This window comes from Bufo gargarizans, chromosome 3, assembly GCF_014858855.1.
Source record: "Bufo gargarizans isolate SCDJY-AF-19 chromosome 3, ASM1485885v1, whole genome shotgun sequence".
Lineage (NCBI taxonomy): Eukaryota > Metazoa > Chordata > Amphibia > Anura > Bufonidae > Bufo > Bufo gargarizans.
In genome coordinates, this window is record NC_058082.1 from 7,935,486 (window position 1) to 7,954,456 (window position 18,971).

The following is an 18,971-nucleotide window of genomic DNA, read 5'->3' on the forward strand; positions in this document are numbered from 1 at the left end:
TCATAGTGCAGACCATGGTGCAAATCATAGAGCAGATCATGGTGCTAATCATAGTGCAGACCATGGTGCAAATCATAGAGCAGATCATGGTGCTAATCATAGTAAAGACCATGGGGCAAATCATAGAGCAGACCATGGTGGAAATCATAGTGAAGACCATGGGGCAAATCATAGTGCAGATCATGGTGCAAATCATAGAGCAGATCATGGTGCAAATCATAGTGCAGACTACTGGTGCAAATCATAGTAAAGACCATGGGGCAAATCATAGAGCAGATCATGGTGGAAATCATAGTAAAGACCATGGGGCAAATCACAGAGCAAATCATAGTGCAGACCATGGTGCAAATCATAGTGCAGATCATAGTGCTGAGAATTGTGCAGATCATGGAGCAAAACAGTGCAGACTAAAATGTAAATCATGGTGCACAGGATCCGCTACAAGGTTCAGTTATGGTGGGACCAAATCTCATGAGAGCAGAAGTCTTGTCTCCATTTCCTCCACTATGGCGGTCCTAACATACTGGTCACAGTCAGATGTCAGTGACATGTTTGGGGTCCACGAGTCTGCGCCCCTTGTCCTGTTCTGTGTATAATGTGAGGACCAGCAGCCCCTCCCCCGCTCACCATGACTTCTGTATTTCAGGACAATGCCTTCATCTACCTGCTGGACGCCGACAGCCGGTTGGTGTGCGATGACCCGTACCACGAGCTGCCACAGGAAGGAAAACTCAGGTAAGAAGACCCCGAGATGATGAGGATGTAGTGGAGGAGAGGGCTGACCAGGGGGTGAATAGTAATGCAATGTGGGGGCAAGAGAAAGATACTGTATTAGTGGCAGACATGCTGTGTGGGGCTATATGAAGTCCTGTATACCGCCATATGGAGAGGTGTGATGTCATATGGTGGTATACTGATGAATGACTTCATGCTGGGGGTTATTTATTTCGACTTCCCGTCGCATTGACTCCAAGTAATACAATAAAGATAACAGCCCTTTTCTAGGACATGGCAGCCCCTAGGCGAGCTCTAGTGAGGCGTCTCTCAGCGGCTCCCGGACGGGTCCATGTGATTATCTCTCAGGATGAGGCACTCGGCAGAGGGATGGTCTGCGAGTAATTCACAGCTGTGGCTGCGTGTCATTATCACCTGTGACAGCCGCTCCCAGCAGTTATTATACTACTGAGGAGCACCCTCCAGACACTGACGGCAGCGCGCCGGGGCTTCTGCGCCAGTCTCCTCAGGGAGCTATAGAAATCTACACTGTAAAGATGAGCGTGAGGGAGAGGAACGTGAGACGCTTATCACATCAACAAACCAGGAGTATGTCTATGTACGAAATAAGGGAACCAGAAGCTTATCTACAGGTCACACAAGACATAAAGGAACAGCATCAACTGAATGTCGCACTATTGTACACAAGGACAGTATTATAGTAGTTATATTCTTGTACACAAGGACAGTATTATAGGAGTTATATCCTGTACATAGGAGGCAGTATTATAGTAGTTATATTCTTGTACATAGGAGGCAGTATTATAGTAGTTATATTCTTGTACATAGGAGCAGTATTATAGTAGTTATATTCTTGTACATAGGAGGCAGTATTATAGTAGTTATATTCTTGTACATAGGAGCAGTATTATAGTAGTTATATCCTTGCACATAGGAGCAGTATTATAGTAGTTATATTCTTGTACATAGGGGCAGTATTATAGTAGTTATATTCTTGTACATAGGAGCAGTATTATAGTAGTTATATTCCTGTACATAGGAGCAGTATTATAGTAGTTATATTCTTGTACATTGGAGCAGTATTATAGTAGTTATATTCTTGTACATAGGAGCAGTATTATAGTAGTTATATTCTTGTACATAGGAGCAGTATTATAGTAGTTATATTCTTGTACATAGGAGCAGTATTATAGTAGTTATATTCTTGTACATAGGAGCAGTATTATAGTAGTTATATTCTTGTACATAGGAGCAGTATTATAGTAGTTATATTCTTGTACATAGGAGCAGTATTATAGTAGTTATATTCTTGTACATAGGAGTAGTATTATAGTAGTTATATTCTTGTACATAGGAGCAGTATTATAGTAGGTATATTCTTGTACATAGGAGCAGTATTATAGTAGTTATATTCTTGTACATAGGAGCAGTATTATAGTAGTTATATTCTTGTACATAGGAGCAGTATTATAGTAGTTATATTCTTGTACATAGGAGGCAATTTTTATTAGTATAAACAAACATAACAATACATTCAATCTGAATGAACAGAAACAATGGTCATTTACCAGAAATCATACATATCCAACAGTATAAATAATAATAATGATGATAACTTTAACTTAACAATAGTCCATCGCTGTTAAAGGAGAATAAAGTAAATAAATCAGTAATAAACACAATTCCATTATGAAGATCAGTCCACATCCACCATATGTACCTTCCTCCATAACATCCTGTTTCTCTCCTTTTTCCTACATTCTAAGTTCTTTATCCACCTCAGCTCTGACAGGATCAGGGTCACCGCTTGCCTGTGATGGAACGGCTCGCTATGTACGGACACTTTCGTTCTAGTATGCCAGTGGTAGTATTTGATGACTGTAATAATCAGGTACATGGTCCCCCGGTCAATGTCAGGTATACTGGCTGGTACCCCATAGATAATATCAGGGTATGTAAGACGCCGCAGTCTGGGGATCTTTAACCTAGATGATACCTCCTGCCATATTTTCTGCCCTTCCTCGCACTCGGATATAAAATGTGCCATTGTCTCCTCCTGTTGACATCCTAAGGGACACTTACGCTCTGAGACACTGAGATGTTTTAGATTCCCCTTAACATAAAGCTTTCCCTGCAAGGACAGCCAGGCAATGTCAAAAAAATTTGCAGGGAGCCTGACTCCATTAAGAAACCTCAGACTTTCTTTTAAGGTTACGGTTGTACAGTCTTTTAATGCGGGCTGTATATAAAAGAAAGTCCTACATATGGTCAGGTACAGCTCTTTCCTGGTCTTACTCTCAATACACCCTTTATCAATCCGCCAGTTTCTCAAGCACCGGAGACCATAGTTCAGGTACTGGGGGAGGAAGCCACGAGTAAACCGACCCCTCTTGAGACTGCCGCCTCGCACCCAAGACTCTGCAAAAGGCAATATCCAGTCCCTGACACTGTTCACCCACAGGGAGCTGTTCTCTGAGTCCAGGTCACCAAAATTGACTTTTAGGAACAAGGAGTCAAAGAACACCCTTGGATTTAACATATCCAGCCCACCCTCTCTCCTCTGCAGGTAGGTGATCCCTCTTTTTACTGGGTTTAACCTGTTCCCCCAAAGAAGCTGGAAGAACAGGCTAAAGAGCCTAGCCGAGAAAGATTCTGGCAAAGGAAAAACGACAGAGATATACAAGAAGACAGGGACCAGGTAAGTCTTCAGCATTTTAACCCTTTCTCTATAGGTCAGCCTCCAGTTCTTCCATCGCTGAACCTTTGCATTTCCGGTTTCCAACTTCTCCTCCCAATTTATCCTGGCGTTATCGTCCCTCCCAAATTTAACCCCTAAGATCTTAATATAGGTGGAGGCTTTCGCAAATTGTGGCAGGTCAAAGTCTGGATCAGAATCCAGTGTCCAGAAAGCTTGACTCTTCTCAAGGTTGACCAGAGACCCTGAGGCCTCCGAGTAGCTTCTGATGGCTGCCGACAACATCTGCACCTCACGAGGCTCAGATATCACCACAGTCACATCATCCGCGTAGGCGACAACACTCAGAGGCAAGCAGTGGGGGACCGGCACCCCCTGAAAATCACACTCCTGCAGCGACCTCAGGAACGGGTCTAAGGCAAACACATACAGCAGTGGACTCAACGGGCAACCCTGTCTCACCCCTGCCGCAACCCTGAACGTGCCACCCTGCCAACCATTGACCAGAGGAAAGCTCTCTGCCTCTCTGTACAAGGTTTTCAGCCAATCAATAAATTGTCCCGGAATACCGTACTTTGACAAAGTGGCCCATAGATACTCGTGGTCTACTCTGTCGAAGGCTTTAGCCTGGTCAAGACCAACAACATATCTCCCACACCTCAGAGCTTTACATCTCTCAAACATCTCCCTTATCGAGATGACTGCTCCAGAGATGTTCCGCCCTTTTACTGTGCCGAACTGACAGCCTGCCAACAGTGCCCGGGACAAACAGACTAATCTAGAGAAAAGGATTTTTGCCAGAATTTTCCTGTCGACATTCAAGAGGGCAATCGGCCTCCAGTTCTTGATGTCACTAGGCTCCTTACCTTTAGAAAGCAGAATTAGCGATGACACCCTCATGGACGGAGGCATCAGGTGATTTTCTAGACAATTTTTATAGACGTCCACGAGGATTGGAGCCAAGTGGTCTCTGAATTTCTTATAGAATTCTGCAGTAATACCGTCCGGACCTGGTGCCTTCTTCAGATGTAATTTATCAATGGCCACTTTAACTTCCTCCACCGTTAATTCTGCTGTTAAAGGAGAGAAGTCCAAATCATGAGTATCAGGGCCTGGAGTTGCCTCCAAGAATTGTGTCATCTTCTCTTTATCCAAAACCTTCTTCTGAAATAAGTCAGTATAGTAAGATCTCACCACCCCCAGGATACCCTCCCGAGATTCCTGCAAAACACCCTGGGAGTCAGTGAGACCTGTGACCACCTTGTTTACTACACGCTCCCGGCAGTTCTCAAAGGGATCAGGTGACCCTAAGGAACCATAATCTCGTTCCAGAACCAGGGAGGTGTACCTGCTGTACTGATACTGCCTTATCTCAGATTTCAGTCGGTTTATCTTTTGTTGGTCCCCCCCATCTGCCGAATACAGTGACTCCAATTCTTTCCGCAGCTTGAGATACTGGCTGTACTTACTCTTCCCCTTCTTAAATGACAGTCTCCTCAAGAGGGATCTGATCTCCTCCTTGACGTCCTCCCACCAGTCAGCCATGCTATCATAAAAGTCCACTCTCTCTAGTTGTTGCTGAAAAAGAAAGTGGACACAATCCTGGACATAAGGATCCTCCAGGAGACTGGAGTTAAGTCTCCATAGCCCTCTACCAACATCTGGACGCTTCATGGATCCCAAACAGAATGACAAGGCCAAGTGATCAGAGAAAGGGACAATTTTCTCACACATCCCACTAACCACTTCTGTAGGGTTTACAAAAGCCATATCAATGCGACTTCTTCTGTCAGCACAGGAGTATGTAAATTTTGGCTTCCTACCACCCTGTATGAACACATCGCTGAGGCCTGCCTGCTGGATCATGCTATTTAGGACCTTGGAGTCCCTGGTCACTGCTCGGCCAGAGGATCTGTCACCCGATGTCCTAGTGACATTGAAATCTCCAGCCAACACCACTGGGACAGAGGTAAAAAGATACGGCTTAACCTCGTTAAATAACTGGACCCTTTCCGCCACTGACTGTGGACCATAGATATTAATGAGCCGGAGTCGTCTACCATGGATTGTGACCTCCAGGACCAGACATCGACCCATAATAACTTCTGTCAGTCTATGTATAGTCACATCATTGGTGGTGAACAATATAGCAACCCCGGCATAAGGCTCCACAGCCAGTGACCAGAAAGAAGGACCAGACCTCCATTCCCTCTCAGCCTCACGTAGAAGTCCTGATGTGGTCAGACGCGTCTCCTGTAAGAAGATGACATCTGCATCAAAAGATCTCAGGTGGTCATACACTATGTGCCTTGTCTTTCTTACTTTAATACTATTGACATTGCTGGAAAGCACTTTTAAAGAGAACCCGGCCATCATTACACAACACAAAAGAAAGAGCAGCGAGGTAATACCCATCATCATAGGTCGGAGTCACCCTGCTTACCACCAGTCTCCATGTCTGATTCTACCTGGGACTCTACAGCATAGGGTTTCCTTTTGGTCGGAGGATCCTCAGTGTCCCCTTCACATTCATCATCTATTTTCTTCAGTTCTCTCTCATAATCTCCCTCAGATTCTGACAGTACTTCATACCTATTTGATATGACCATAACCTCTGCCCCCTTATGGACTTTCTTCCTGACACTCTCGGCCATGCTGTACTCAGGCTTACGGGAGGACTTGTCTTTTTTCCTCCTCTTGTTGCTCTTACTTTCCTCAAATACTGCTGGCGATGAAGAAGAGGCTACCTCTGACTGTTGCTGGCCCTCAGGGACAACCTCCATACTCCCCTGTGCAGTATCTGGGACCTCATGTTCTGGAGCTGCAGTACCTGATCCCTGCTGGACTTCTTGTGTGGTCAGAATGGACCCTGACATTAAGGCCTCCTCCTCTACAGCATCTGCCTCTAACAATTCCTCATCAGGAAGCTCCTTACAGACATTGTGCCATGCGTCCGGACAATCTCTGTGAGGGTGACCCATCGCACCACATAGATTACATCTGATGTTCTGACAATTTGCACTTATGTGACCGACCTCACTGCACAGATTGCACTTGACCACAGTGCACACACTTGCGACATGACCGGCTCTGCCACATTTAAAACACTTCCTGGGCTGACCTGGGTAGAAGCAGACGCCTTTCTCTCTCCCAATGAAGAAGGAGTTTGGTAGATGCCACGTGACATTATTATGCTGGCGCAGCTTCACCAAAACCTTCCACCCTCCAGTCCAGATACCATCATCATCTCGGTTCTTGGTGAGATCAGAGACCATGTCACAGTGCCTCCTGAGCCACACCACAATGTCCTGGGGAGGGACGGCTTCATTCCAGAAGATGATATTAACCGTGACGGTATCTGGCTTGGATATTGGAATAAAAATAAATTTACTCCAATCGTCAGTGTCCCTGAACCTGGGGAAATTAGCCCAAAATCTATCCAGATTAGACATGACCTTAAAGCTGATGTCATAGCCCTGTCTATCTGGTAGATTAATGACTGCCAAGATGTCCGCTGGCACAAACCCCATCTGGCGACACAGGAGTTCTCGGACCACAAGTCTCCGATCTGGGAGGTCTTCTTTGGCGCCTCGATGTTTAAACCTCACTACATTCCTCCTTTTAAAGGCCTGACCTGTATAGTGAGCGCCGGAGGAAAAAGATGGAGCACCACGGCTCCAGGCATTACTGGGGGGGACCTGGCGGGGTTCAGGGCCCTGACTTATTGGGGGGGTGTCTGCACTAGGGGGGTTACTCACACCTTCTGTGCTCGAGGGTAAAGGTGGAAAATCGCCCTCATTACTCTGTGGAGATTCCTCCAGCTCGTCCACCTCTATGCCATCATCAGATATCTCCCATACAGACTGTACATTTCCCCCAGACACTGACCCCTCAGGTACATGTCCACCATCACCCCCAGCCTCTGCCCCAGCAGTAGAGATCTGCTCTGCCACCCCATCACCTGGATGTACGGATAGATGTCCATTGTCCTGCTGCACTGTGCCTCCTGGGACTTGTAGTGCTGGTGTCTGAGGTCCATGTGTCTCCTCAGGGATAGCTGCAGATCCTTGTGGCCGCTGTTGTACACTGTCCTGTTTATAAATCTCTCCTTTTTGAAAGGAAAACCTTGCGGCTTGCAGCACAGGTCTTGTCGCTTGCTGGGCCTCCTCAGGGGTAACACTGGAATCCAGTTCAGCAGGAGAAAAAACAGATTCAAAGTTCAGGCCTTGGCTGGCAAAACGCTCCTGGTTCCTATAGGACTCAGCAAGTGGTCCCATCCTGTCCAGTACAATGTCCATCTGCTTCACCAGGTCACCAAGTTCTAAGCTGAGTGAGTGTAGCTTACGGTCGTACACGGCTGCACAGTTTGGATTTGCAGTCTTTAGCTTGTATACACAGTCAATCTCCATTTGCAGCATTTGTTTGTGTCCCATCAGCTCCTCCATGTTCCTCACCAGGGCAGGGATCTCCTCTGCTAGCTGCAGCTCAGGTGCACGGGTATCTCTCGTTTGGGATCCAGTCTTGGGCAGCTTCTCAGGCTGTTTGAACTCAGCAGACCTGGAGCCTCCATCAGATTTCTCTGCAGATCTCTCTTGTGCCACAGCCACAGATCCCTCAGCATTTTTGCTGCTGCCACCTCCAGACTGAGACCTGGTGCGGCCTAAGCGTGCCATGGTCACCACCTCACACTGCTGCAGGTTCTGCTGTAATGTCAGCCTCTCCAGAGATGTCCTCCGCTGCCTGTGTGTTGGAGGGGTGAGCTGCACACCTGACGCATGTGCTGCGCCCTGTCTCACCTCCTGTGCAGCCTGCAGGTTTGGATTTACACTCACAGAAGATACCTTTTGGGGGTCACTATACTGCACTGGACGCTGCAGGCCTGGGCTGGAGGACTGCTTCTCTGCACCATTCTTAGCTGTACTCACTGCGGCTGAATCCTTCTTTCTTTCTGGAACCACAACTGTTGCTCCATCTTTCTTACTTGCACTTAATGCTCTGGTGTTCCCTCCATTCTGGCCATTCCTTGTCACAGGATTCACTTTTGGACTTGTATCCATACTGGAAAGAGCCTGGGAGTTTCCTCCCAGTGGAGGCCTGGAAGCCTGGGCCTTGCTTGGGGAAGTTCCCCGCCCAGGGAGGCCTTTCCCTGGGCTAGCTCCAGACATGAGGAGAACCACCTACACACGTCCTCACAGCTAGGAGGCAGTATTATAGTAGTTATATTCTTGTACATAGGAGGCAGTATTATATTAGTTATATTCTTGTACATAGGAGCAGTATTATAGTAGTTATATTCTTGTACATAGGAGCAGTATTATAGTAGTTATATTCTTGTACATAGGAGCAGTATTATAGTAGTTATATTCTTGTACATAGGAGGCAGTATTATAGTAGTTATATTCTTGTACATAGAAGCAGTATTATAGTAGTTATATTCTTGTACATAGGAGGCAGTATTATAGTAGTTATATTCTTGTACATAGGAGCAGTATTATAGTAGTTATATTCTTGTACATAGGAGCAGTATTATAGTAGATATATTCCTGTACATAGGAGCAGTATTATAGGAGCAGTATTATAGTAGTTATATTCTTGTACATAGGAGGCAGTATTATAGTAGTTATATTCTTGTACATAGGAGCAGTATTATAGTAGTTATATTCTTGTACATAGGAGGCAGTATTATAGTAGTTATATTCTTGTACATAGGAGGCAGTATTATAGTAGTTATATTCTTGTACATAGGAGCAGTATTATAGTAGTTATATTCTTGTACATAGGAGCAGTATTATAGTAGTTATATTCTTGTACATAGGAGCAGTATTATAGTAGTTATATTCTTGTACATAGGAGGCAGTATTATAGCAGTTATATTCTTGTACATAGGAGCAGTATTATAGTAGTTATATTCTTGTACATAGGAGGCAGTATTATAGCAGTTATATTCTTGTACATAGGAGCAGTATTATAGTAGTTATAGTCTTGTACATAGGAGCAGTATTATAGTAGTTATATTCTTGTACATAGGAGGCAGTATTATAGTAGTTATATTCTTGTTACATAGGAGCAGTATTATAGTAGTTATATTCTTGTACATAGGAGCAGTATTATAGTAGTTATATTCTTGTACATAGGAGCAGTATTATAGCAGTTATATTCTTGTACATAGGAGGCAGTATTATAGTAGTTATATTCTTGTACATAGGAGGCAGTATTATAGTAGTTATATTCTTGTACATAGGAGCAGTATTATAGTAGTTATATTCTTGTACATAGGAGGCAGTATTATAGTAGTTATATTCTTGTACATAGGAGGCAGTATTATAGTAGTTATATTCTTGTACATAGGAGGCAGTATTATAGTAGTTATATTCCTGTACATAGAAGCAGTATTATAGTAGTTATATTCTTGTACATAGGAGCAGTATTATAGTAGTTATATTCTTGTACATAGGAGGCAGTATTATAGTAGTTATATTCTTGTACATAGGAGCAGTATTATAGTAGTTATATTCTTGTACATAGGAGCAGTATTATAGTAGTTATATTCTTGTACATAGGAGCAGTATTATAGTAGTTATATTCTTGTACATAGGAGGCAGTATTATAGTAGTTATATTCTTGTACATAGGAGCAGTATTATAGTAGTTATATTCTTGTACATAGGAGCAGTATTATAGTAGTTATATTCTTGTACATAGGAGCAGTATTATAGTAGTTATATTCTTGTACATAGGAGGCAGTATTATAGTAGTTATATTCTTGTACATAGGAGCAGTATTATAGTAGTTATATTCTTGTACAGAGGAGCAGTATTATAGTAGTTATATTCCTGTACATAGGAGCAGTATTATAGTAGTTATATTCTTGTACAGAGGAGCAGTATTATAGTAGTTATATTCTTGTACATAGAAGCAATTTTATGGTACGTGGAGTAGTAATTAGGCAGGGTTTCACTCTGCTTTATGTCTTTGCTATTTCTGTTCTGTAGGAGACTTTTTACGTTCTTCTCTCAGATATTCTTTTCACAGTAATAACTTTCTAGATGAATGTACTGCTCTGTAGAGGACATGAGTTATTGCAGAATAATTGTGACTTTACTTTCTGCACTTTTACTGATTAACCTGAAACAGAAATGGACCATATCTGCTCCAATTTTCTGCCCCATCCTTATGTAATTATGTTCCGTCCCCTCAGGCATATTAATCAGCAGCAGGGAAATATTGAATATCTCTCCCTGGTGGGCACTTACCTTCATCCACTTGTAATTGGAGCTTTGCTCTGCTCACGGATTGTGCACTTACCTGTCTTTTGTTCGAAACCATTAACATGATCTGGATAAAGGCGGCTGAACTTGTCTTAGGGTTTTAATTGAGTTCATGAATTCAAAGAAGTTCTTGTGATTGGTTTCGGAGCCTGAAAAACTCCCCACAGGCAGAGAAATAAGAATTTAACTGCTTATCTTATACCAGCTGTACATATATAAGTATATACAGGAGATGCCCAGGTTGTACCAGCTGTTCATATATAATTATATACAGGAGATGCCCAGGTTATACCAGCTGTACATATATAATTATATACAGGAGATGCCCAGGTTGTACCAGCTGTACATATATAATTATATACAGGAGATGCCCGGGTTATACCAGCTGTACATATATAATTATATACAGGAGATGCCCAGGTTATACCAGCTGTACATATATAATTATATACAGGAGATGCCCAGGTTATACCAGCATGCTCCATATCACTATATACAGGAATATAGGTGGACCTGGTGTGGTCCTTTTTCCTTTCTCCTGATTACACAGTCTTTTCCTTTTCAGTCAGATCTAACTCCTTCACTAAACTTAAAAGCTTGCAGTTTTCTCCTTCTCTCTCATTACATGACATCACTATTCTGGGGCAGTGATGTCAGGAATCCTAGACCAACCTTCCCATCAGTCCAGCACTCAGCTCGCCCTCTAGTGTTCATGACGCTGAACTGCAGTTTTGGTGAGATGATTTCTTTCTCCAGCTGGATTTTCATGGTCATACATAATATGGAGGCGTCTCTGGTCGTCTGAGCCATTTAGTCTTATTTTATATGCAAAGAATAAAAACAGAAGGAACCCCCTCCCCCCTCCCCCACTATTTGCGTACAGCGTTTAATATTCCATTTCCCTTCAGGTCTTGAAATGCATTTAGAAGAAAAATTGTACATTTAACATCTAAATAAATGAATCTTTTTTCTCCTTTGAACAATTTCAGGATTTTAGGCCTCCTGCACACGAACGTTGTGTGCATCCGTGGCCGTTGTGCCGTTTTCCGTTTTTTTTCACGGACCCATTGACTTTCAATGGGTCCGTTGAAAAATCGGAAAATGCACCGTTTGGCAGCCGCATCCGTGAGCCGTGTTTCCTGGCCGTGAAAAAAATATGACCTGTCCTATTTTTTTCACGGCCAACGGTTCACGGGCCCATTCAAGTCAATGGGTCCGTGAAAGAACACGGATGCACACAAGATTGGCATCCGTGTCCGTGATCCGTGGCCGTAGGTTAGTTTCATACAGACGGATCCGAAGATCCGTCTGCATAAAAGCTTTTTCAGAGCTGAGTTTTCACTTCGTGAAAACTCAGATCCGACAGTATATTCTAACACAGAAGCGTTCCCATGGTGATGGGACGCTTCTAGTTAGAATACACTACAAACTGTGTACAAGACTGCCCCCTGCTGCCTGGCAGCACCCGATCTCTTACAGGGGGATATGATAGTGCGGCACCTGAAGGGGTTAATTGTACTATCATATCCCCCTGTAAGAGATCAGGGCTGCCAGGCAGCAGGGGGCAGACCCCCCCCCCACTCCCCAGTTTGAATATCATTGTGCGGCCCCCCCCTCCCCTGTTGTTAACTCGTTGGTGGCCAGTGTGCGCACCCCCCTCCCTCCCTCCCTCTATTGTTTTAATACATTGGGGCCAGTGTGCGCGCGCCCCCAAGCCCCCCCCCCCTCCCTCCCTCTATTGTTTTAATACATTGGGGCCAGTGTGCGCACCCCCCAACCCCCCCCCCCCTCCCTCCCTCTATTGTAATAATAGCATTGGGGCCAGTGTGCGCACAGCCCCCCCCCCCCCCCCCCCCGATCATCGGTGGCAGCGGAGTAGAAGATTTTCATACTTACCTGGCTGCTGGCTGCTGCGATGTCTGCGTCCGGCCGGGAGCTCCTCCTACTGGTAAGTGACAGCAATGCGCCGCACAGACCTGTCACTTACCAGTAGGAGGAGCTCCCGGCCGGACACAGAGATCGCAGCAGCCAGGTAATGAATCTTCTACTCCGCTGCCACCGATGATCGGGGGGGGGGGGGGGGGGGGGGCACACTGGCCCCAATGCTATTATTACAATAGAGGGAGGGAGGGGGGGGGGGGGGGTTGGGGGGGCGCGCACACTGGCCCCAATGCTATTATTACAATAGAGGGAGGGAGGGGGGGGGTGGGGGGGCGCGCACACTGGCCCCAATGCTATTATTACAATAGAGGGAGGGAGGGGGGGGGTGGGGGGGCGCGCACACTGGCCCCAATGCTATTATTACAATAGAGGGAGGGAGGGGGGAGGGGTTGGGGGGGCGCGCACACTGGCCCCAATGCTATTATTACAATAGAGGGAGGGAGGGGGGTGCGCACACTGGCCACCAACGAGTTAACAATAGGGGAGGGGGGGCCCACTGGCCACCAATGAGTTAAAAACAGGGGGGGGGTCTGCCCCCTGCTGCCTGGCAGCACCTGCCAGGCAGCAGGGGGCAGTCATGTACACAGTTTTTTTGTATATTCTAACCTGAAGCGTCTCCATCACCATGGGAACGCCTCTGTGTTAGAATATACTGTCGGAAATGAGTTTCACGATGTAGCTCATATCCGACAGTATATTCTAACATAGAGGCGTTCCCATGGTGATGGGGACGCTACAAGTTAAAATATACCATCGGATTGGAGAAAACTCCAATCCGATGGTATAACAGAACTCCAGACTTTACATTGAAAGTCAATGGGGGACGGATCCGTTTGAAATGGCACCATATTGTGTCAACATCAAACGGATCCGTCCCCATTGACTTGCATTGTAATTCAGGACGGATCCGTTTGGCTCCGCACGGCCAGGCGGACGCCAAAATGACTTTTTTTTCATGTCCGTGGATCCTCCAAAAATCAAGGAAGACCCACGGACGGAAAAACGGTCACGGATCACGGACCTACGGACCCCGTTTTTGCGGACCGTGTAAAAAAACGTTTGTGTGCAGGAGGCCTTAATGGAATTTTCTATTTGACATTTCTGTCTCTTCATATGGATTTTAATTCATTTTCCATTAATAAAATAGATTATTTTTTCCCAATAAACGACAGAGACGGCAAATATTTAACTACTGTCAAGGTGGCATATCTGAATTTCATTATAAAATCTGCTCCAGGGGACTGCTGAGCCGTGTATCTAATCCTATCCTGTGTGATACTGTCTGCTGAGCTGTGTATCTAATCCTGTCCTGTGTGATACTGTCTGCTGAGCCGTGTATCTAATCCTATCCTGTGTGATACTGACTGCTGAGCTGTGTATCTAATCCTATCCTGTGTGATACTGACTGCTGAGCTGTGTATCTAATCCTATCCTGTGTGATACTGACTGCTGAGCTGTGTATCTAATCCTATCCTGTGTGATACTGTCTTCTGAGCTGTGTATCTAATCCTCTCCTGTGTGATACTGTCTGCTGAGCCGTGTATCTAATCCTCTCCTGTGTGATACTGTCTGCTGAGCTGTGTATCTAATCCTACCCTGTGTGATACTGTCTGCTGAGCTGTGTATCTAATCCTATCCTGTGTGATACTGTCTGCTGAGCTGTGTATCTAATCCTATCCTGTGTGATACTGTCTGCTGAGCTGTGTATCTAATCCTATCCTGTGTGATACTGTCTGCTGAGCCGTGTATCTAATCCTATCCTGTGTGATACTGACTGCTGAGCTGTGTATCTAATCCTATCCTGTGTGATACTGTCTGCTGAGCTGTGTATCTAATCCTATCCTGTGTGATACTGTCTGCTGAGCCGTGTATCTAATCCTATCCTGTGTGATACTGACTGCTGAGCTGTGTATCTAATCCTATCCTGTGTGATACTGTCTGCTGATCTGTGTATCTAATCCTATCCTGTGTGATACTGTCTGCTGAGCTGTGTATCTAATCCTATCCTGTGTGATACTGTCTGCTGAGCTGTGTATCTAATCCCATCCTGTGTGATACTGTCTGCTGAGCTGTGTATCTAATCCTATCCTGTGTGATACTGACTGCTGAGCTGTGTATCTAATCCTATCCTGTGTGATACTGTCTGCAGAGCTGTGTATCTAATCCTATCATGTGTGATACTGTCTGCTGAGCTGTGTATCTAATCCCATCCTGTGTGATACTGTCTGCTGAGCTGTGTATCTAATCCCATCCTGTGTGATACTGACTGCTGAGCTGTGTATCTAATCCTATCCTGTGTGATACTGTCTGCTGAGCTGTGTATCTAATCCTATCCTGTGTGATACTGCCTGCTGAGCCGTGTATCTAATCCTGTCCTGTGTGATACTGTCTGCTGAGCTGTGTATCTAATCCTATCCTGTGTGATACTGTCTGCTGAGCTGTGTATCTAATCCTATTCTGTGTGATACTGTCTGCTGAGCTGTGTATCTGATCCTGTGTGATACTGCCTGCTGAGCTGTGTATCTAATCCTATCCTGTGTGATACTGCCTGCTGAGCCGTGTATCTAATCCTGTCCTGTGTGATACTGTCTGCTGAGCTGTGTATCTTATCCTATCCTGTGTGATACTGTCTGCTGAGCCGTGTATCTAATCCTATCCTGTGTGATACTGTCTGCTGAGCTGTGTATCTAATCCTATCCTGTGTGATACTGACTGCTGAGCTGTGTATCTAATCCTATTCTGTGTGATACTGTCTGCTGAGCTGTGTATCTGATCCTGTGTGATACTGTCTGCTGAGCTGTGTATCTAATCCTATCCTGTGTGATACTGTCTGCTGAGCTGTGTATCTAATCCTATCCTGTGTGATACTGCCTGCTGAGCTGTGTATCTAATCCTATCCTGTGTGATACTGCCTGCTGAGCCGTGTATCTAATCCTGTCCTGTGTGATACTGTCTGCTGAGCCGTGTATCTAATCCTATCCTGTGTGATACTGTCTGCTGAGCTGTGTATCTAATCCTATCCTGTGTGATACTGACTGCTGAGCTGTGTATCTAATCCTGTCCTGTGTGATACTGACTGCTGAGCTGTGTATCTAATCCTATCCTGTGTGATACTGTCTGCTGAGCTGTGTATCTAATCCTATCCTGTGTGATACTGTCTGCTGAGCCGTGTATCTAATCCTATCCTGTGTGATACTGACTGCTGAGCTGTGTATCTAATCCTGTCATGTGTGATACTGTCTGCTGAGCCGTGTATCTAATCCTGTCATGTGTGATACTGTCTGCTGAGCTGTGTATCTAATCCTATCCTGTGTGATACTGTCTGCTGAGCTGTGTATCTAATCCTATCCTGTGTGATACTGTCTGCTGAACTGTGTATCTAATCCTATCCTGTGTGATACTGTCTGCTGAACTGTGTATCTAATCCTATCCTGTGTGATACTGTCTGCTGAACTGTGTATCTAATCCTATCCTGTGATGCTGTCTACTGAGCTGTGTATCTAATCCTATCCTGTGTGATACTGTCTGCTGAGCTGTGTATCTAATCCTATCCTGTGTGATACTGCCTGCTGAGGTGTGTATCTAATCCTATCCTGTGTGATACTGTCTGCTGAACTGTGTATCTAATCCTATCCTGTGATGCTGTCTACTGAGCTGTGTATCTAATCCTATCCTGTGTGATACTGTCTGCTGAGCTGTGTATCTAATCCTATCCTGTGTGATACTGTCTGCTGAGCTGTGTATCTAATCCTATCTTGTGTGATACTGTCTGCTGAGCTGTGTATCTAATCCTCTCCTGTGTGATACTGTCTGCTGAGCTGTGTATCTAATCCTATAATGTGTGATACTGTCTGCTGAGCTGTGTATCTAATCCTATCTTGTGTGATACTGTCTGCTGAGCTGTGTATCTAATCCTCTCCTGTGTGATACTGTCTGCTGAGCTGTGTATCTAATCCTATCCTGTGTGATACTGTCTGCTGAGCTGTGTATCTAATCCTATCCTGTGTGATACAGTCTGCTGAGCTGTGTATCTAATCCTATCCTGTGTGATACTGTCTGCTGAGCCGTGTATCTAATCCTACCCTGTGTGATACTGCCTGCTGAGCCGTGTAACTAATCCTACCCTGTGTGATACTGTCTGCTGAGCCGTGTATCTAATCCTATCCTGTGTGATACTGTCTGCTAAGCTGTGTATCTAATCCTTTCCTGTGTGATACTGTCTGCTGAGCTCTGTATCTAATCCTATCCTGTGTGATACTGTCTGCTGAGCTCTGTATCTGATCCTATCCTGTGTGATACTGTCTGCTGAGCTGTGTATCTAATCCTATCCTGTGTGATACTGTCTGCTGATCTGTGTATCTAATCCTATCCTGTGTGATACTGTCTGCTGAGCTGTGTATCTAATCCCATCCTGTGTGATACTGTCTGCTGAGCTGTGTATCTAATCCTATCCTGTGTGATACTGACTGCTGAGCTGTGTATCTAATCCTATCCTGTGTGATACTGTCTGCTGAGCGGTGTATCTAATCCTACCCTGTGTGATACTGCCTGCTGAGCCGTGTATCTAATCCTGTCCTGTGTGATACTGTCTGCTGAGCTGTGTATCTAATCCTATCTTGTGTGATACTGTCTGCTGAGCGGTGTATCTAATCCTACCCTGTGTGATACTGCCTGCTGAGCCGTGTATCTAATCCTATCCTGTGTGATACTGTCTGCTGAGCTGTGTATCTAATCCTATCTTGTGTGATACTGGCTGCTGAGCTGTGTATCTAATCCTATCCTGTGAGATACTGTCTGCTGAGCTGTGTATCTAATCCTATCCTGTGTGATACTGTCTGCTGAGCTGTGTATCTAATTTCATCCTGTGTGATACTGTCTGCTGAGCTGTGTATCTAATCCTATCCTGTGTGATACTGACTGCTGAGCTGTGTATCTAATCCTATCCTGTGTGATACTGTCTGCTGAGCTGTGTATCTAATCCTACCCTGTGTGATACTGCCTGCTGAGCCGTGTATCTAATCCTGTCCTGTGTGATACTGGCTGCTGAGCTGTGTATCTAATCCTATCTTATGTGATACTGGCTGCTGAGCTGTGTATCTAATCCTATCCTGTGAGATACTGTCTGCTGAGCTGTGTATCTAATCCTATCCTGTGTGATACTGGCTGCTGAGCTGTGTATCTGATCCTGTGTGGTACTGCCTGCTGGGCTGTGTATCTAAGCCTCTCCTGTGTGATACTGTCTGCTGTGTATCTAAGCCTCTCCTGTGTGATACTGTCTGGTTTCCAGCACTCGGGGGTTCAGATACTTTTGGTGGTGGCCTCTTCTCCTGGGTGCTCATGGTCTTGGAGGTGCTGCCCCCTCCTGGCTGTGGTTTGTCCTCGCTCCTCGGATCGCTCTCCGTCCTCCTGGAATAAATCACATTTACTAAATAGAGACAAATGACAAGAGGCCAGATTGATTTATGCCATTACCGGGGCTGCGGCGGCGGCTATGTGGCTCTCATCCTTCCTGGAGGCGTCCAGGAGACGCTGGAATGTAATTCTCCATTATTCTGCCGGGACACCAAGATCCCCATGATATATACAGTGGACGAAGAGAGAGGGTCCATGGACATCGGCGGGCCCCAGGGCCCCCCACACTTCCTAGTACATGAATCTTTCTGAGCCTGGATGCTGTGTAATGGATAATGTAGGTCTCAGGCTTTTCTCTAAGCTCTTCTTCCACCATGTCTGAGCCTCCACTGAGAGGTCTCCTCTGAATTACTTCTCCGAGATCCCATATAAAAGACCCATAGCATCCTACCTCTTGTGAGAGCCTATATATAAGATCCCTTCTCTGCTGAGAGCCCATATATAAGATCCCTACTCTGCTGAGAACCCATATATAAGATCCCTACTCTGCAGAGAGTCCATATATAAGATCCCTACTCCGCAGAGAGCCCATATATAAGATCCCTACTCTGCTGAGAACCCATATATAAGATCCCTACTCTGCAGAGAGTCCATATATAAGATCCCTACTCTGCAGAGAGGCCATATATAAGATCCCTACTCTGCAGAGAGTCCATATATTATTGATCCCTACTCCGCTCAGAGTCCATGTATAAAATCTCTTCTCTTGTGAGAGCCCATGTTTTAGATTCCTCCTCCACTGAATGCCTTTATCTAAGATCCCTTCTCCAATGATAGCCCATATATAAAACCCCTCCTCTGCTGAGAGCCCATATATAAGATCCCTCCTCTGCTGAGAGCCCATATATAAAACCCCTCCTCTGCTGAGAGCCCATATATAAGATCCCTCCTCTGCTGAGAGCCCATATATAAAACCCCTCC

General features: G+C 45.2%; 1 protein-coding gene across 5 annotated transcripts in view; it reads left to right on the forward strand.

The window, feature by feature from the left end:
- LOC122931886 (cGMP-dependent 3',5'-cyclic phosphodiesterase-like) overlaps positions 1–18,971 on the forward strand; it is a 310,101-nt gene that overhangs the window by 156,004 nt on the left and 135,126 nt on the right. For 4 of the 5 annotated variants that reach the window (XM_044285943.1, XM_044285942.1, XM_044285945.1 and 1 more), the window contains one exon: positions 647–735. The exons of the other annotated variant lie outside the window; for it this stretch is intronic. In XM_044285943.1, the coding sequence (XP_044141878.1) occupies positions 647–735 (89 nt within the window). The remainder of the gene's footprint in view (positions 1–646; positions 736–18,971) is intronic. 5 annotated transcript variants of the gene reach the window in all.